Source organism: Salvia hispanica, chromosome 2, assembly GCF_029641045.1.
Source record: "Salvia hispanica isolate PSC_SH4W2 chromosome 2, Shi_PSC_v1, whole genome shotgun sequence".
In the NCBI taxonomy this organism is placed as follows: domain Eukaryota; kingdom Viridiplantae; phylum Streptophyta; class Magnoliopsida; order Lamiales; family Lamiaceae; genus Salvia; species Salvia hispanica.
This window is the reverse complement of record NC_142693.1, coordinates 27,213,126-27,233,488: the sequence shown is the minus strand read 5'-3', so window position 1 is coordinate 27,233,488 and position 20,363 is coordinate 27,213,126. Positions and strand designations below refer to the sequence as shown.

At 35.6% G+C, this 20,363-nt stretch overlaps 2 protein-coding genes and 3 long non-coding RNA genes across 5 annotated transcripts; 2 read left to right on the top strand and 3 right to left on the bottom strand.

Moving 5' to 3' along the window:
- Positions 1-590: 590 nt before the first annotated feature.
- Positions 591-2,623, bottom strand: LOC125218267 (uncharacterized). The gene is made up of 2 exons (XR_016135613.1): positions 1,010-2,623; positions 591-931 (listed from the first exon to the last, which is right to left on the bottom strand). It is a non-coding gene; the product is annotated as an uncharacterized LOC125218267 (long non-coding RNA).
- A 4,967-nt stretch (positions 2,624-7,590) lies between these two features.
- Positions 7,591-14,397, top strand: LOC125197999 (uncharacterized). Its single transcript, XM_089065331.1, has 5 exons — positions 7,591-8,280; positions 8,475-8,546; positions 11,562-11,705; positions 12,008-12,100; positions 13,853-14,397. The coding sequence occupies exons 1-5, from the start codon at positions 7,653-7,655 to the stop codon at positions 14,269-14,271; spliced, it is 1,356 nt and encodes a 451-aa protein (XP_088921457.1). The 5' UTR covers positions 7,591-7,652; the 3' UTR covers positions 14,272-14,397.
- LOC148931993 (uncharacterized) lies at positions 9,431-11,252 on the bottom strand. The gene is made up of 3 exons (XR_016135618.1): positions 11,002-11,252; positions 10,839-10,916; positions 9,431-9,793 (listed from the first exon to the last, which is right to left on the bottom strand). It is a non-coding gene; the product is annotated as an uncharacterized LOC148931993 (long non-coding RNA).
- On the top strand, positions 14,295-15,143 carry LOC148931992 (receptor-like protein 9DC3). The gene has a single exon (XM_089064973.1). It carries the CDS (start codon positions 14,295-14,297, stop codon positions 15,141-15,143), a length of 849 nt encoding a protein of 282 aa, XP_088921099.1.
- A 2,236-nt stretch (positions 15,144-17,379) lies between these two features.
- Positions 17,380-19,169, bottom strand: LOC148931991 (uncharacterized). The gene is made up of 2 exons (XR_016135617.1): positions 17,829-19,169; positions 17,380-17,724 (listed from the first exon to the last, which is right to left on the bottom strand). It is a non-coding gene; the product is annotated as an uncharacterized LOC148931991 (long non-coding RNA).
- Positions 19,170-20,363: the final 1,194 nt, after the last annotated feature.

Below are 20,363 nucleotides of genomic sequence, written 5' to 3'. Positions count from 1 at the left end.
TAATTTGTAACGAGCAAAGTATAATATTTTAATGTTCAAAAAATTAAATATTACAATGTTAAAAAAGATAGATTAATGACCATGGGAAGCATACCAAATGTTGCCGAGTTGCTCTCGAAATACAACTTCTAATCCTAAAATAAATCCAATCCCTAAAATTCTAAACATGAATAAAATTTTGTGGAACCATATTTTTCAGCAAATATAATATTAACAACATTATTTTTGTGACTCAACTCACTCAACATAAAAATTACAAATAATCATAGAAATAAATACTATTCCTTAGCGTAGCCCACAGCTTGTGGGTTTGATTTGATCTTATCGGGCCATCCTCACGCATTGTCAGCCCATGTAGATATCCATCAGAATTTGTAATACCCACTTCTTTTATTATCCTTTTCCCTTATGTTTAAATGTGAAACTAGAGAAATGTCTCTCTCGCTTCGTTGAATTTAATGGAACTCGCATTTAAACTAGAGAAATGTCTCTCTCGCTTCGTTTAATTTAATGGAACTCGTTACTCCCTTTTGTTGGCACTTAGTGTTGTTAGTTCGCAAAACAAAAGTTAAAGTGATGATAAAACGAAGTAAAACAATCTAATGTATGTTCATGAAATTAATGAACGTCGAGGAAAAAAATAGGAAGATGTCCTCCCCGAACTAAAGTGTTCGCTTACATCTCGAATAATACATTAAGTCACATGATAATTTTACGTGTGAGTTATGAATAAAAGGGATTTTGGATACTATTACAAAATACTCATGAATGGGCTAAAGGGCTAAAGGAATTAAAGTCTTATATTGCTTGCACTTAGGGCCTCTTCTTTTTCCCAAGCCCAAATCCCGGCCCGTGTTCGATCAGCCCGTTGGGCCCAGGGCAACAAGCCCATTTCTGGACAGCAAAGTGGCAGCTTAGATTGCAGATTCTCCTTCAATGTAGAAACAAAACAATAATTCTAAGAGAACAAATGAAATTTAATGAAGCTTATTAAGGGAAATGGGACAACCTTTCTTTAGCAAAGGGGAGCTAAGGACTTCCCAAGAGGGTAAGTCAAAGCTGCTGCAGCACCCTCACCCCAACAGCCTTGCCTCCTCTCTCGATGCTACCTGCAACTTCCAAACAAAAAGAGTTATGAACTAAGGTACTAAGAGGGCATGTGAGAACAAGATGAATTAACTAGTCAAACACCTAGTACTCCAAGTAACACCAAAACGTTTCAAGTAGAAGACTGCAATGAGGATCAAACACAAGAGATATGTTGTGCATAAAAACAAATGAGGAGTTAGCCCATTTAATTCAGCAAAGTACCACCGATGCTCTCCTATAAAGATCCCCTCCATATCACCTTCGGACCCCCTCCAATAGACCACAAATTCCCAGCAAAGTTAGAGAAAGTTAGAGGGCTTGGAGTATCAACACCAGTGACAGCAATGACAGCAAGAGCAACTCCCACTCCCCATAGGTAACACATTTTTACTCCCCTCACCACAAACACTTTATGCTAAAGCAAACTCATCTTTTTCCCCAACTTTTCAACAAGGAATCAGGGAGTAAGTGAGAGACTCCAAGTTTTAGAAGCTGAAAATCAAGCAACAGCTTCAAGAGGTAATACACATCCACCTTCCTCCCAACCAAAATTTCATGCCAGCATGTAGTAAACAAACCTCAAGCATGTTTAGACCACCAACACTTCAAAATCACAGTATGATAAATAAGTGGAGAAAACAATAGCTCTTGCACACAATCCTCTGCCTCCTTCGAATTTTCATGTTTAGGATAAGGGAATTTCTTTTCAATATACTTCTGCAACACAGACACACATGCTGGAAACTCACTCTACTAAATTAAGCAAGACACAACAGAGAAGCCCTTAGATTAAGAACATAAATTACATTGTATATACAAGTTTTCATTCAAGCTTTGTTAACCCCTCACAATCAGTAAATATAAGTTCATAACTTTAAGCTTAAAGTCCAGATTGTTCAATCTGCCACATGCTCAACTCCTCTAAGAAATCAAATCTGTCACAAGAAGTTCAAAGAAGTCTCCAATGCTAAATTTACAGATTGCCATAGACTTAGCTCAATTAAACTAAATAACTACACTAGGAAAGAATGGAATAGAGAACTTAGCATTAGGAGTTTTGACGGAGATGGCGGCGCTGACTGCGAGACAGCGGCGACCCGACGGTGGAGCAGCGGCAAGGGCTATCCAGCCGAGCAACGAACAGCGGTGTTCGACCGCAAAAGGAGGCCACTCCGGGTGTGAATTCGCCGGAGAAGACGAGGGATGGAAGAGGTGCTGTTTCTGTCCGGGAAAGAGAGAGCTGGACGGAGAGGGAAGGCGCTGGCACGAGTCGCCAGCGGCACGGTGACGCCGGCAACATAGCGCTAGCGGCTGACTGTCGCGACGGTGGCAGTCGGTGTAAGAGAGAGGCGATGCTTTCTCTACTTCTCCGACGGCGCGACATCAGCGACGAAGAGACCAGAGGCGGCGGCTAGTCGCGGAACAGCGGCGATGGCCAACGGACGGCGGCGAAGGGAGACGCGCCGCTGTTTCTCCTCCGATCTAGGGATTTCCCTTTTTATTTCAATTTGGGGATTTTGTGTGAGTTGGGGAACGAGAGGAGAACCAATGGAAGTGAGGAAGTATATGTTGGGCCTCTTCTTGTTATTTTAGTTTGGGCCTCTCCAATTAAAACATGGGCTAAGAAATTATATAATGGTGTGAGCTAAAGAGAAATTTAGAAGCTTGGGCCTTAAAATGTTAAAGAAAGGATTGTGCTAATTTTGGTTAGTTGGACTAAGTAAATAAATTAAATGGACTGTGTTGCTAAAATAAATCATGAGCCCTCTAAGTGACTCAATAGAATTAATGCTACGTGATGGTTCGTTAATTAAATCCCGAGATGAGGAATTAATTTCGAAAGAGATACAGGTAATACTCTCAAGTTAAATGAATAACCCTTAAGCCTCCATGATAGATTAAATCTCTTGAGTTAATTAATGATTCAAGGATGATAGAGCTTCCTCTAGAAATATTAAAAAAAAGAATAAAATGAGCACGCACTTAGGATGCATTCATGTTTAAGTCTATTTGACTTCTTAAAGTCTAATTAAGGTATTACCTTATTTTCTAAAGGGACGTCTTCATACGTTGTTTAAGACTAAGTCAAAGGGATTTCTGAAAGAGACCTAAGTTTGGGGATGGGCATTTTCTTACAAAATGTGAACTTGCCTTTTAGCATGATTATGTGAAAATTATGATATTCATGTTTTGTCATGCCTTTCACGTTTTATGGATTACATATCCGCTTGGCTATGCCAAACTATTTTTAATCGAATTCGGGTCCCGGTAGGGCCGCAAACCCTACTCGACCTAGTGTACACATATGGGGATCGCGAGCTAACTTTTAAGTTGGCCGGTCTAGTGACCGTCGTGGAATGTGACCACATTCCCGGTTCACATACGTTTCAGATATGGTATATATATGTTATGTGATTGCGCAATCAACTTTACGAACAAAATAATTTTAGTGACTCGGGTCTTTTAAGTTAAAACCCCGTGTTCACTCAACTGGCTGACAAAACTTTTACGAAATTATGTTTTGGCAATGTGCCCACTGTGTATATCAAATACTCAGCCCTGCATGTTTATTTTCAAATGTGCAGGTTGAACGTGTACGAGGAGTCGGAGGCATTGGGAATGATCATTAAATAAGTAGTTAGATAACCAAAAGTAGTATGTCTTCATACATACTATTTTGTCTTGGACTCTTCCACTGCAGTAGAACTATGATCTAGAAATGTATTAATTCAGTCTTGACACTCTGACTTTCTTTTGACTATGTACCCATTCGCCTTCAAAACTATTTCCTCGAGTTGAATTGTTTCTTTTATGCTAAATTCATGATTGATGAACTTTTATTAGTCGCGAAATAGCTACGCTCACTAGCATTAGGGAGTTGTGATCGTGACAGATTTCATGTATAGATCACATGGGTTAATATTTGGTCAAATCTCCATATGATTGATCTATATATAGCTTCTTTAATTTAGTGCCTATCTAAAATCCTTTTTAACTTATCTAGTTGAATCGTTAAGCCCAAGATTTAGCCCGATTCACCTTTATGCCAAGATTTAGCCCGATCCACAAAGCATATGACAAGCTCGATTATCTTTATCTTCTCAACTTATCTTATCTACTTAGCGGGGTCTTGTTAGGTTGAGATTTATGAACTTAATTGAGAATTGAGATACAATCTCAGCCACTCATCCAGAATATTTGTGAAATGTCAACAACATGTAGTTTATGTCAACACGGAGGCATAATTGTAATTTTATTAATTTTATTTTTATTTTTTATAAAAAAAAATTCATTTTTTTATCAACTACATGTACAATTCATGTCAACTACACATCAAATGTCAATAACTTTATTCAATAAATACTATTTGACATGAATTGTACATGTAGTTGACATTATATTGTGTAGTTAACATGAATTGTATATGTAGTTGACATGGATTGTACACATAGTTGACATTATATGTGTGTAGTTGACATGAATTGTGTTTGTGGTTGACATGGATTATATACATAGTTGACATCATATGTGTGTAGTTGACATTATATGTGTGTAGTTGACATGAATTGTATATTTAGTTGAAAATTTAAAAAAAAAATTAAAATTTAAAAAAAAAATTAAAAAAAAATTAATTAATCTAAAAATATTTTCCATGTGGAAAAATCAGGACCACTCATTTAATATAAATGAGTGACTGATATTGCATCTCATTTCTCAATTAGCATAAAAAATCTCAATTGATCACAACCCCGCGTGATTAAGTTGAAAAATATGATTTTAATTTTGACAATTAAGTGAACTTATGCTGGTAACATGCCTTAATATACTCAACGTTTGTTTGAGTCACTATGGAGGAAATCATGGAAGATTATTGATAATATTTTTATTTGAATATGAAAAAAAAATTTATAGTTTCAAATTAGAAGGTACTCCCTTCTTCGTCCCTATACAATAGTTTTTTTTTTTTTTTTTTTTTTTTTTTTCCATTTTAGTCCTTTACAAAATTAGTCTACTTTCATATGAGGTGGACCTCATTTTCTCATAACAACACTCATAATCCCTTTTTATTTTAATCTCTTTCCTATTATACTAATTTATCTCTCTTTCCTATTATACTAATTTATCTTTAAAACTCATGTTATCCCCCAAACTACATATTTTTATAAGACATACATACTATATTTATAATATTATATGTCAATGTCGAATGTTTAGTAAAATATGCATTTAAGGTATCTCGTAACTATCCACAACAAACTCCGTTTTCTATCCATTCACACTCAATTTTGAACCCATTTTCAACTCAAGAATAGCTTAATTTGTTTCCGTCCAGTTGAATATTAAAAATTAAGGACCATATTAACATACGAATTATGTTAATTCTAACTGCTCGTTTAATTAAAAAAGTGGTTAAGTTGAAAACTTCAAAACTTGAGATGAATTATAAATGTGAATTTTCTTCCTAACATTTGTAATTATATAAACTATTGGTCTAAATTTTCAACATTGATTATGGTTGATTTATTCAGCATAGAATGTAGAAGTCAAATTTTTTTACTTGTGATGATTTGTATCCCAATGAAAAATCATCACTATTTTTGTTTATGATAAAATATTTTTTTAAGATAGTTACCTAAACATTTTAAAAAGAACGTCTGTACGTTGCATTTATTTGACTTTAAAACAAGTGTCACCTGCCAATGACTACCATATAAAACAAGTAAATCATAATAGGCCTCATGAATACTCCAACACTAGATAGTCCCAAAGAAAAATTATCACTATTTTAGTAACATTTTTCTTCAATCTTACTTGAGCACAAGCCGAAAGAGATATAACGAAGTTGATGGGGTTCAAACTGTCCCAAGAGTAAATATGTGAGGGCTTTTGACTAAGCGAACAATATCATACTAATGTGGAGTTCAGATGTGCATCGACGAACTCCAACATTATTTAAAATCATTTCGATCGAGGTTTCTTAACGACGCATTTCGTCCATACAAAAACTAAGTCAAATATATCCATGCATGTCTATATAGTTTCCCTTCCCCCACTTGCAAACCATGGCCATTTAATTTAAAGAAACCTTTATTTTACATGTCATGACAAAATATTTTCCATAATAAAATAATGCAGTTATTTGCCATTGGCTACTTCACTTACAAAGTCTTCATTTTAAGATATGATATGCATCACAGATGTAAGTAGTTATCGATCATTACCAATTTTAACTTATTCGTTTGACCATGACATTTTTAAAATCTAGCCAGGTGGTGGGGCAAATGCCCCTTCTCAATTCTTGTATGCCTTAATAAATTTGTTATAAATTTTTAAATATATATAAAAAAGTTGCACTTACTATGCCTGTTCAAATAAAATTTTTTTACGATATATATCATTTTGTCTCTTTTACAATAAAATCCTGAATACGGCCAGTCAAGAGTATTATATTCTGTTTATGATATTAAAGATTTTTTCGAAGACTTTTTCTTTATCATCATTAATTGATTATATATAAAGTTTAAATTGTTCATGTAGCACTTTTTTCACTTTCAAACAAGTGTCACTCCCTATTTGCTCAAACCCTCACTCCCACGAACTTTGAATTGGTAATAATATCACGAACTTTACTCCGAGTTTTATATTTTCCGCCAAAAAAATAATTCCGGCAAGTATGAAATACGAAGAAATGAAACTGTAGTACATTGTTTTAGTGAAGACAACAAATATAAAGGAAATATTTACTGGACTGAATATGAATTGAAGAGAGTTAATCGTAATGATTGAAGAGGGGAGGGTATTTAAAATTACAAAATTTAATGGAAATACATGTTGTAACTATTATAATGGAGTATTTGATTTTGTCAGACGATTTTCAAAAAAATTTAAACTCTTTAATATTTGAAAAATGAATTTATCTAAAAAAAATGAGTCCGGTATAAGTCAAATTGTATATATTGATGCCGTGCTCCATTTGTAAACCTTGGCAATTTCATATCAAGAAAACTTTACCTTCAAACATTTAATTTCCACAATATATATAGGTGTCAGGCCCCAATTGTTTCATCATGACGAACCACTATGGAAAATTTATTCAATCACAACTCTTCCTTCCATTAAAATGAACTTTTATACTTTTCTCATGATTAGACTTCCAACCAAAATTTTATTGTTACTTGACTTGAATTGTGATGTATCTACAGATCCATCTCCCCTTGCTGAAAATTCTAGTATTTCTTAAAGTTTGTATGGCGATGGATTTGAATTTTCAACATTTGGCTTCAAACATTATCTCTAATTCGTTTGCAGAAATGTGACGTCGTTATTTTTTAATCATATAAAAGAAGTAAATCATATTTGGCCCGATGACTACTCCTACTCTATACAGTCCCAAAGAAAATTCAACACTATTTTGTTTATGATGATATAGAAATATTTAGACGACTTTTCTCTTATCCTCATTCAAATAAGTGTCACTCCCTATTTTCTCATCCCTATATATATATTGGTAGCTCACATCTTGTGTGCCCAACGCACATTAGTACTTTTAAAATTCAAGCCTAATGGATACATCTTTCCATCTCTACCTCCTTATTACATTACTCTTATTTCTTCAATGCCTTGTTGATTATAGCTCAGCCAACTCCAATATCAACACTGATCGTTCTTCACTTATTGCCTTGAAATCTCGAATATCTTTAGATCCCCAGGATATATTGACCAAAAGTTGGAACAATGAGAGCAGTATTTGTAGTTGGATCGGAGTTACTTGTGATTCTCGCCATCAAAGGGTGACTCAGTTGAATTTGACATCCATGGATCTTGTAGGAACAATTCCACCCGAAATCGGAAACCTTTCTTTTCTTGTTTCTTTAGATTTGAGTGGGAACTCTTTTTATGGTCCAATTCCTCCATCTATTTTCAACATGTCATTTTTAGAATATTTACAATTGAGATATAATAGTTTGTCTGGTAGTCTACCTCTTGATATGTGCACCCACATACATAGACTCAAGTTTCTTCATATATCTTATAACGAGTTGTATGGAGAAATACCATCGAGTTTGGAGCACTGTTCACAACTTGAGTTTTTTTCTCTGTACAACAACAGTATTAGTGGATTTTTGCCTAAAGAAATCGGAAACTTGAGGAAACTTCAGTTTTTTATCGTTGGTGTAAATAAGTTGACTGGTAAGTTGATCTTATCTCCATCATCTTAATATTTGTTCTACTACTTTTTTGAGATTTATGTGGTTCTTTGATTTCTACTATATGCTTAACAGTTAGGAATAAATTTACTCTTATTTTTTAAATAATTAAATTATTATTAGAGTGGATGTTTGGTACATCCATAGCTGAAAAATCATTTGACAATTTAATCACAGGTTATATTCCAAAAGAAATTGGGAACATGGCAATGATTGAATGGTTGGGACTTAGTAACAACAATTTAAGTGGTAAGATCTCATCTCGTACTATTTCATATTGAAATTATCTTTTTGATATTATTTCATTATTATTTTTTTTTCGGTAATAATTACTCTCTCCGTCTCACAATAAGAATCATATTTTGCCATTTTGGTCCGTCCCACAATAAGAGTCACATTTCACTTTTATCATAAATGGTAAGTAAATCTCGCATTCCACTAACCCACTTCACTTACATTTTATTATAAAACCAATATAAAAAAGTGGACCACATATTTCACTGTTCTTTACATTTCTTAAAACTCGTTTCCACACCAAATGTGACTCCTATTGTGGGATGGATAGGGTATTTTATTTCTATCTTTGCATTTGAGATTTATAATTATGTATCTCTTTAACAAAAAGGTTTAGACTTTAGTTGATGACGATGTTGTAAGACTCATATAGATTTTGAAGCTCTTTACAAAATATTAAAACGTATATTTTCCAAAGCAAATGTAGAAAATGCTTATTAATAAATGCAGAAAACATAACTACACCAGTACATCAACACAATTATATTGTTATATTAGTATATATGAGTATTATATTGACATATTATAGATATTTTTATATTAAATTGTTTACTAAAATACAAAATTAAGAACAAATTATAAAATTTCATCACCCGGACATATGTAATTAGGATCTCGTTGTATTTACAACTCATACCATTACCATTAACTTATATCATTATAAGGTCTCGTTTGGTTACACTGACAGTGTTATATGTGGTAACCTCATTGTGTATGATTTTACGAGATAGTGTGCTAATATATGTATCTCACTTCGGTGTTTGGTTGCACCGACAGCAACCCCATGATAATTTATATGATGTTTGATTTGGAATGAAGAAACTACCGATAGACATATACATTGACAAATATAACCTCCTGATAATGTAGTGACCCTTTTGTCCTTGCAAACCCTATTTCATTTTTTTCACAATTAAAACACCCGCCTACATTGAATTTGCGTGCCTCTCCCATATTCCAATTCACCGATTGCAGCAGCTGCTCTGCGTCGGGTGAAATTACCGGGCGTACGCCGTTTCATGACCAGGTATTGAATCGAGCATATTGGTTGGATCATCCCTGCGCCATCGTTTGCGCTTTCGGGTATTTGGTCCGATGAGTGTGATTATGAAAGAAATCAGCAACATATTGATTTGGTAATTCGTTAATATCTCCTCTAGCAAAATCAAGGCGGATGTCATCTCCTCACGCCTATGGGCAGCCTGATGAAGGAAAAAAAACAAGGATATGGGCACCATTGAAAGTGAAGACGCTCAGCAATATCTTACATGTTCATACAAAGAACAGACTCAAAACAACAACGCACCAGACAATCAGTTTACCCAAATGCTGTGTATAATCACTAAACAATGTGCTACTGCCAATTAATGTTCATATTACCAGAAAGAAATATCAGCACATAAATCTCCCAATCTATGACAGATAATAAGCTTGGATGACTCCATGAAATCTTAGTAACCTTGCATTTGAATGTGAACCAAAAGGGCTTTATTTTTCCTAAATAAAAAGGCATAATGTTAACAGAAAGAAATATCAGCTGAAACAAGATAAAGTTCACTAATTTAAACAAAATCTTGAAATGCCCTATACGTAGATAACTACATAAAAACATAATCACGAGCTTCCATTAACAATCACTGGAGAAATTCACTGAACTTTCAAAGCCCTGACACCCCAGATCAAGATTTAATTTTTATTAAAAACAAGCTATTAAAAAGAATATCTTCACACACAAAACTACAGATAATTAGCATTAGGGCATGATCTGTCATTCACAAATATATAAGAAATAAATTTCAAGTGAAGATTTTATAAGAAACAAATTTAGCAGGAGAAGGGGAAAAAAAGGTGTGCCCTTGCCCAGAAACAGAGGTGGCTGTCAGCCTATGCTGTTCAAACTAATCAAAGATGACCAACAAATTACAAAACAAGTTCATCTCAACATGAAAGAACTCAATGACCACAAACCATAGACCCAATTTGGTAACCGCAAAATTAGAATGCAGACCTTACAACCGAGAGAAGTATATAATGCAATTGGGTACAGATCCACAAACCATAGAGCCAATTTGGGTATATAATGAACTCAAAGCACAGAGCCAATGTGAGCACATATAATGCAATTCAGACAAAAATTCATTCAAATTCAGCCACAAACACAGCCAATAATGTTAAACAGTCAAAATTGTTGCTTCATAGAAGTTTAATTGGGTACAGCTCCATATAATTGTCTGCAAATTTGTGTACCTTGCGAAATTCCTCTTCATTAGCCATGGTTCTGGAACTGAGAATCGAGCCCAGGTTACGGTATTCAAATTGATTGTTCTACCACACGGCATCAAATAAAAGTCGTTCAATTTAAGTTCTAGACATGAAATGAATGAGATTGAAACACCGATCGAATGCGTACCTAAATTCGTCGACGGCGGTGAGCACAATTCGTTTGAGGACAGCCGATTTTTTTTGTCGCAGCAGGTTGGGTTTAAAGATGATGGATGAATTTGAAGGGTATTATGGTGACTATGGTGAAATTCCACGACAGGGAACATTGAGATTGAGGGCTATCTCTGAAATATCCCTTGTTAGCCATAAACGCTAACTGCATGTAGCTATCGTAAATGCTAACGGGTTACCATTTTTGTACTGGGTCAGTATGATAGCGTATCAGTGCAACCAAACAGGGAGATAGTCCGATAGGAGGCCTTATCTAGGCCTATCAGTGCAACCAAACAAGGCCTAATAATGTAGACCCCATTCTCCACTAACATTTTTTCCATTACCCTTTGTCTTTTTCTTTCTTACTTTTCTTTTTATTTATTAAAACTCGTGTCAAACCCATTGTTTATATTCTTTAGAAACGGAGGAAGTAATACACAATTGTTTTCTTTTCATATTATACCTATACTCGTAGAAATATTGTATATACATGTGATTACATTTTTTAATTCATACTCCTTTTTGAATTGGCAGGTAATATTCCAAAAGAAATCAGTTATCCCACAAACTTAAGAATTTTGCCTTTAAGTTTCAACCAGTTCTCAGGGCCATTACCAAATGAAATTGGGAACATGACATCTCTTGACACCTTGGAGCTAAACAATAATCAATTTAGCGGTATGGTATTTTCTCTTCCATTACTACATCTACATGCATGCACCATATAGATGCTTAAAGTTATGAAACATATATTATAGCATTGTGTAACATATTTTACTGAACACTGAACGAACAAATACTTGTCACGTGTCAATGAGATTTATTAAATTTTAAAGTGTTTTAACATTTAGTAACGCGGATCTTATGTACTGTATATCAATTATCAAATAGGAGATGTAAATCAATTGATTAAATCTATTCATCTTCTCATCAAATGCATGTTTGCACCATTTATGTGGAGATAATTTGTAATCTCACAGGTAATATTCCAAAAGAAGTTTTTCTTCTCAATAATTTAAGGTGGTTGGACATCGGATACAACCGACTTCGTGGATCGTTGCCAAGAAAAATTGGTAATATAACCATTCACTTCTTTAAATATCTTATTTTGGTCTTTTATAATGCCTTTAAAATAAATCTGCCCATTTCAAAAATATACTACTACCTCCGTCCGCAAAAATTTGTCCCATTTTTCCATTTCCGTCCGTCCCCCAAAATTTGTCCCATTTCACTTTTACCATTTTTGGTAGTGGACCCCATATTCCACTAACTCATTCTTACTCACATTTTATTATAAAACTAATATATAAAAGTAGAACCCACAATCCACTAACTTTTTCAACTCACTTTCCATTACATTTCTTAAAACCCGTGCCCGGTCAAACCGGGACGAATTTTCGTGGACGGAGGTAGTAATATATACTCCCTCTGTTCCATTAGAAATGAAACATTTTCCTTTTTGAATTGTTCCAATTAAAATGAAACGTTTCCCAAAATGAAAATAACTTTATCTCTACTTTTTCATCTCTCTTACTTTACTCTCTCTTCATTAACTCACAAAACAACACTGTATAAAATCTCGTACCGATTCCCAAATATTGCTTATTTAATGGGACGGAGGGAGTGCTATAATTGAAATAAAAAGGGTGAGTGATCAAGTTTAGTAGATAACTCACGTAGATTTATTCATCTTTCATGCTAATACATTTTATATATCATTCTAAACCTTTTGATATAGCAAATGAAAATTATATCCCATATAGATAAAAAAAAATGTAAAAATAGTACTCCTTCCTTGGACGGCACAAGATTTTATGCAGTTTTATTTTGTGTGTTACGCCGAGAAAGTAAAATAAGAGAGAGAACAAAGTAGAGATAAAAGAGTTTCCAATTTTGGTAATGGGTCATCTTGGGTGGGACAAACTAAAAAGGAAAGTGGGTCATCTTCAGTGGGACGGAGGGAGTAGCAATTTTTAAATTATTGCACACTTACACAAAAAGTTTCACGCAGTTTTGCTTTTACAAAGTTATATAATTTCAATAAAATTGCTATATATTGCTAACTTTCTCAAGTTTCTAACTTTGTTAAATCATCAACGCAGTGTATTGAAAATGTCAACAAAAATTTGTGTTGACATCTTAAATATAGATGTCAACACAGTGTGTTAAAATCTACTAAGTTTATATTGACATTTTAATGTCATCATGTTGATATTTTTAATACACTGCGTTGATGAGTTAGTAGAGTTAGCAACTTAAGAGAGTTAACAACGAATCACACCTCTTCTTGTAATATGTAAACAATACTATTACACGAAAAATTTCGTATAGGGATATTTATTTTCATATTTATTTATATGGGTATATATAGTTTTCTATTACTATATACTCCTGTCATTAGCTAAAAATATGACCTATTTTTATTTTACCAAATTCCATAGTGAAAGTTTTCTTTCTCTAATAAGATGGAACTCATTCTCCATTTAAACTTCAATCACTTTTGTTTTCTATCTTTCTCTGAATTCACCAATTATCCATTTAACACTCATTGCTCCATCAAAATATTTTTAATCACTTCTTATATAGTATTTCTTTCTGTCCTTTTTTCTTTCTAATTTTCTCTCTATTGAGGAGTATTTTTAAGGACCGATCAAGTACTACAGAGTGCTACTTCTTTTATATTACAATAATGTGCACGGGTATTATCAATTTTCGCTATTTATATATGACTGTGGTGCATTATTTTATGACAACGATAGATCATATATGTTGTTTTAATTCCATATAAAAAATTGTAACTTAACATGCACAAAATAAACATTCAGGTTCGATACCATCCGCCGCCTTTGTGAATCAATCAAGTCTGCTTAATTTAGAACTCTCTTCCAACAACTTAAGTGGGAAGATCCCACCATCCATTTGCAACTTGAGATCCCTCCAAGTCCTCCTACTATCATACAATAATTTGAGAGGACCAATTCCAGATTGTCTGGGAAACTTAAGCACATCACTGGTTATTCTCCATTTGAATGCAAATACACTTACTGGCCCCATTCCATCAACATTCACAAAAAGTTGCAGTCTTCAGTCAATCAATCTAAATGGAAACAAATTAGAAGGAATACTACCGCACACTCTAGTCAACTGCAAAGAAGTTCTGGGGATCACATTGGTGATAATCAAATACGAGATGTGTTTCCCTTTTGGATGGAAACACTCCCTCAACTTCGCGTCCTCGTCCTGAGGTCAAATAAGTTCAATGGTGCAATGTTGGTGGCTTCAAACTCAAACACAGGGCGACCATTTCCAAAGTTGCAAGTATTGGATATATCACAGAATGCATTTGTTGGCATTTTACCTGATAGATATATCAACAACTTTCGAGGTATGATAGATGCAAAAGAAAACCAGACTGATGATGAAGCAAAAGCATTTCTATTCTATATAGAGTTGAAGCTCACATTGAAAGGATTGGATCAGTTATTGAAGCGACTGCTAGATACCTTTACAACCCTCGACTTATCCTCCAACAGATTCTCTGGGAGCATTCCACATTCTCTGGGGAATCTTAACTCTCTTAGATACTTGAATTTGTCTCACAATACCATCAGTGGACATATACCACCATCTCTAGGAAATATGAGTTTGCTCGAGTCTTTGGACTTGTCCTCTAACAAATTGGATGGGAAAATTCCAGGGGAATTGGCGAAGTTGACATTTCTTGCAAAGTTAAACCTTTCAATAAATAGCCTTGAGGGCCAAATACCACAAGTTGGCCAACTTTCCACATTTGATAATGAGTCATATGTGGGAAATGCAGGCTTGTGTGGATTTCCATTGACGAAAGAATGTGAGAGGGGTGAAGTAAAACCATCAACGCCGTATGTGGAAGCGGAATCAGATAGGGAGATTAAGAGGGATTATGTGTTTGCTGCTGCTGGATATGTTGTGAGCATAGGAATGTTTTCGTGGCTGCTTTTATTCTGCCCAAGTTTTTGGTATAAATACTTTGAGAAAGTTGATGAAGTTTTTGAGAAGATCTTTGAGTGTTGCATGAGGGGGAAGAAAAGAGATAGAGGACGAAGAGTTGTGACTAATCAGGCTAGAAGACAATAGTGAGGATAAGGCTATTGTTTTAGACTTTTAGTTATCCAATGTTAATGTTTCGTGTATCATTGATAAATGTCTTTTCATATTTGGGTGTCTACATTGTTTGAATTATATATTAAGAATTTTTTAATGATACCATACTATTATTCCACAAGCTATTAACATTTTTCTCCAGTCTTACTTGAGCATAAGCAGAGGCATTGAAGCTCTGAAATTGAGTACTCGTGGGTATTTTCCAAGACAATCTATTTGCAGATAGATCTGGATATTCTAACATCTTCATCTCTCCAATATCTGGAATGAACTATATATCCTGTGGAACTATTCGATGATATACCGGAGAATGATAGAGGAATGTTTCCACTCAATCTATTGCTTGAAAAGTCAACGAGTTTGAGAATTACAAAATTTCTCCTGTATTCCGATTCCTGGCCCTTCCACTTAACCAACGAATATGCATCGTAGTACTTTGGCATAACCACATTTGGAAGATGATCATTGTAATGGAAATACAAAACATAACCCCTATGACTTATATTAGCGGGTATATTCTCTTGAGCCTGTGAAGTAAAATTGTTGAAGCAATCGGGTATTCTCCCAGACAGGTTATTTACAGACAAGTCTAGAACTTTAATATAAGTAAGATTGCATATCTCAACGGGTATACTACCAACCAATTTATTTTTGCTACTCTTGTTGTGTTGCACACTTCTAACGGGATTGATTCGTTAAGGTTGTTAGAATACAAACACAGGAACTCCACTTTATTAAGACGACCGATCTCTTTGGGAATAGTACCTGAAGAATAATAAAATCATCATGTTTATATAGTTCAAGATGGTTTATTTTTCCAACATTTATTGATCAATGGAAGACTAAGATGGCTGGAAATACAACTGATGGAATTGAGAAATCTTGGGACAAGTATCGGCAGACGGATGGAGTACTACTGAACTTGTGGCTATAGCTGAATAATAAATTTAACAAAACCTCTTATAGAAGTATTGAAGAGCGATAACTCAACGAGAGCTGTCTTGTTCCCCACTTCTCCTTGGAGTGTAAGTTTGTTAGAGTCCAAATATATGAACTGTAATTTAGTAAGATGCCAAATCTCTGTGGGAATAGTACCTGTGGAATAATGAATTCATCAATGATCATAACATTACTAAGCAAAATGCATGAATCAATCGGTTGTAAGGTTGAGCTGTTTATTATTTTTATGGAGGCATGTAATATATAAATATAATCTAGGCTAATCCACATTTGGGCTAATTTTATTTACAGATATTAATTGGAAAGGGATAACGGATATAAAAGAGACATACACAAGAATTATTTACCAAGCTATATTTGATACGAAGTGTATCTATGTATGAATGAACGATGTAGCCATGGATTTCATTATAGAAGTTTTGGTGCAACAGACAATGAGACAGAACATCTGTATATGTATATATGCATATAGGCAATTTAGAAAATACTTCTCCCTCAGTCCGCCATTAGGAGTACCGGTCACTTTTGCGCAATCATTTTATAAAAATGATAATAAATAATTAAAGTGAAGAAATGATAAAGTAATAGAAAGAATAATGTTGAGAAGATTCTTAATAACATTATTCTCTTTCTTACTTTATCATTTCTCCACTTTAACTATTTATTATTCCCTCCGTCCCCAATTAAGAGTCACACTTTTTCATTTCGGTCTGTCCCCAATTAAGAGTCACACTTCATTTTTACTATAAATGGTAAGTAGGTCCCACATTCCACTAACTCACTTCACTCACATTTTATTATAAAACTAATATAAAAAAGTGGGTTCCACATTCCACTAACTTTTTCAACTAACTTTTCTTTACATTTCTTAAAACTCGTGCCCGGTCAAAGTGTTACTCTTAATCGGGCACGGAAGGAAGGAGTATCATTTTTATAAAATGAGTGCACAAACTGAAATAGTGTTTTACTAAGAAAAATTGGGGGATGCCCTTTATTCCAAATTGAAGTAGTGTTTTACTAAGAAGAAAAAAGTGGCTACTTTGATGTGGAAAGGCCCTTTGTGTAATAACCGCTCGTTTGTTTTCGTTCGGCTTAATTTGTAAGGGTTCACCACCATGGAATTGTGTCACTCTCTTGTTGCGTCATATTGAATAAGAGCTCGTTACCTTGCTTTGCTTAAGGGCCGTTTAAAAAAAAAAAAAAGAATATATAGTAATAATAAGCAATGAATAAATAAATAGAGTTGGGATGAACTAAAACTACTCCATTACTATTTACGAGCCATAACTAACAAAAAAAAAGAGAGAGAGAAGAAGAGTTCGTCTTCTAGCTAAGAAAATGCAATTTACTATCAAACACCCTCTAGTTTACATAGTGAAACACATGGGAAGTAAGAAATTAAGAAAAAGGAAATGGGAATGCTAGTACAAAATTTTACAAGTATGAGCTAAGGCCGACTCTTTTACTACACGTTGGGCCTCTTCTTTTCCGAGCCCAAGCCGCACATCACGCGACCCCACCCGGTCAGCCGGTGAGCCAAGGCAGCGAGCCTACCTCCCGGGGCAGTTGTGTGGCAGCCAAATGTCTCTTTCTCCTGCAAAAAGACAAACAAGTATATTAGATGCAAGGGAAGCAAGAGGGAAATTTAGGAGTACTAAAGCAGCCAGCAGATTTCACTTAAGGAAGATGACAATATACCTTTGTTAGAGTAGACCAAAAGACTTGCCAAAGGAAGCAAAGTCAGCCTGAACTCCCCTGCTCCCAACAGCCCTGCTTTCCTCTCGCTGTACCTGCAAGGAGGCCAAACAAAGAGTATTAATGCAAGAGTACTTATGCTAGACACAACACCAAGCTAAATTAAATAAAAGGGGTGGTGGGGAATCAACAAAAGGATTGTGGCAGCAGTATACCCTTAGTATACCATCAAAATGTCAGTTAAAGTTGCTGCAAAAGATCAAGGAGGGGAGGGATATGCTGCTGGATAGAGACAAGAGTTTCAGCTGCCTCATTTAGGGCTTTCAAGTTCACAATCAGCCTATAAAAATCCTCCCCACACCACATTCGAACTCCCTCCCACACTTCTCACAATAATCAGCAAAGTTTAGAGAGAGTAGAAAGCTTGGTGCCTTAGGAGTCAACCTCAAGCAACAACAAGGGCAGCCTCACTACATCAAGAGGTAATCACCTCCACACCCCAACACCTTATCTTGCATCATGTTTAGATCAATCACCACATAGCACAAGTGTTAACTATATTAAATCCAGCCTCACAACAAGTAACAAGCTGTAATAATCAAGGGACCAACTCTTCTTAACCAAACTCACAGGATAACTACAGATTAGTAAAGCTCAGTAGAACCCCAACTCTTAGAGTCATAGAAACAACACTTAGCATAAGCAAGATAATCTTCTCAAGCTCATTCCAGTGAGTTACACCCCAAAATCAAAGTTTTAATCGCACATAGCTACTGCCTCAGCTTAATAAAAAGGGCTAAGAAATGAAAGGGGTAATAGAACTTAGCTTTCAGAGAGATTTTCCGGCGATAGTGCGACGGAAGGGGACAGTTTCTCCGTGACGCCGACGGAAGGCGGCGGCACGAGTCGCCGGTGACACCGGCAGCAGAGCGTCGGTGGTTGACTTCGCGAAGAGCGATGCCTCCTCCCTGTAGGCGGCTCCGCTAGTCAAGAATGAAGCGGTGGCGGAGCTGGTCTTCAAGGCGGGTCAAGCCGCGTCTACCACAGCCGGAGACGTCGGCGACGGCGCTAAATCGCCGAGAAATTGGAGCAGAGACGATGGTGGAGTGCTCCGCCGCCTCCTTCTTCAAAGCTAGGGTTTTGAAATTGGGGATTTTGTTCTAAGTTGAGTTTGAGACCGAGGGTTTGTGAGGGAGGGGCATCAGACTCTCCGGCGACGCAAGGGAAGCGCCGACCGGAGCTCCTAGCGACGGGCGACGAGGAGGCGCCGCCTCCTTCTTCCGCTTAGGGTTTCGGTCGAGAGAGTGAAGAAATGAGAGAGAGATGTCGATGGGTTATGGTTAAAGATTGGGCCTCCCCTACTTCTCTCTTCTTTTCTTTGTTTTGGGCCTCCCTTATTTTTATTGGGCCTCTTTAGTAATAGGATGGGCCACCAATTTAAATAAAATGTGGACTAAGAATTTATTTAAATCATGGGCCTTTATATGTTATGGATTAATTATTAGTCCGCAAATTAATTCCACGAAGATAAGTCTAATTTTCCGGAAATTAGCAAGAGTGCTCAAATGATTAATTTTAAGAAATTACGATACGCTAACGAGTATTTAGACCTCGAGCCAAATTTTTAGTATGTTTAAATAAATGGCATGGGAGGTAGCACCCTCTAGTTAAGTGAATAATTTTACTAATTTAATTAAATCTACTAATTTAATTAATATTCAAAAATTCTAGGACTCTTCTAGAAAATTTAAAGGAAGAATAAAAGATCATCGCACTTAGGATGCATTCATGTCTAAGCTTAATGGATATCTCAAAAAATCTAATTAAGTATCTTTTATTTCCTAAAGGGACGTCTTCGAACGTCATCTAAGACCAAGTTAAGGAATTTCCGGAAGGAGCTTTAGCTTTTGAGGTGGGCATTCTTTTAAAACGTGTTTCTAGTATGAAAATGTGAAATTTTGCTCAAGTATGTTGTCATGCCATGTTTTGTTTTATGATTACCTATCTGCTTGGCTACGCCAATTTATGTTAAATCGAATTCGGGTCCCAGTAGGGCCGCAAACCCTACTCGGACTAGTGTACACATAAGGGGACCGTGAGCTAAAAAAAGGGGTTGGCCGGTCCAGTGACCGTCGTGGAATGTGGCCACATTCCCGGTTCACACAATGATCAGATATGGTATATCTATGATACGTGATTGCGCAATCAAAATTCTTATGAAAGGAAAAGTATTTAGAGACTCGGGCCTTTTAAATAAAAACCCCGTGAATCTCTCAACTGTGGCTTGACAATTAAAATCAAAACTGTTTTTGGCAATGTGCTCACTGAGTATATCAAATACTCAGCCCTGCATGTTTCTTTTAAATGTGCAGGTTGAACGTGGACGGGCAGGCGATGGTGTTGGGTATGAATCCTCAAATAAGTCAATAGGTAGCCCAGGGTAGTATGTCTCCATACATACTGCCTTGTCTTGGACGTTTCCGCTGTAATAGAATTCTATGTTAGAAGGATTGTGAACCTAGACCGCACTCTGACTTT

What these genes read in the sequence shown, in the direction of transcription:
- LOC125197999 (XM_089065331.1), top strand. Translation starts at nt 7,653, where the DNA reads ATGGATACATCTTTCCATCTCTACCTCCTTATTACATTACTCTTATTT. An exon ending in TGGTGTAAATAAGTTGACTG is followed by an intron (nt 8,281 to 8,474) that starts GTAAGTTGATCT and finishes ATTTAATCACAG; the next exon opens with GTTATATTCCAAAAGAAATT. An exon ending in TAGTAACAACAATTTAAGTG is followed by an intron (nt 8,547 to 11,561) that starts GTAAGATCTCAT and finishes TTGAATTGGCAG; the next exon opens with GTAATATTCCAAAAGAAATC.
- LOC148931992 (XM_089064973.1), top strand. Translation starts at nt 14,295, where the DNA reads ATGTTGGTGGCTTCAAACTCAAACACAGGGCGACCATTTCCAAAGTTG.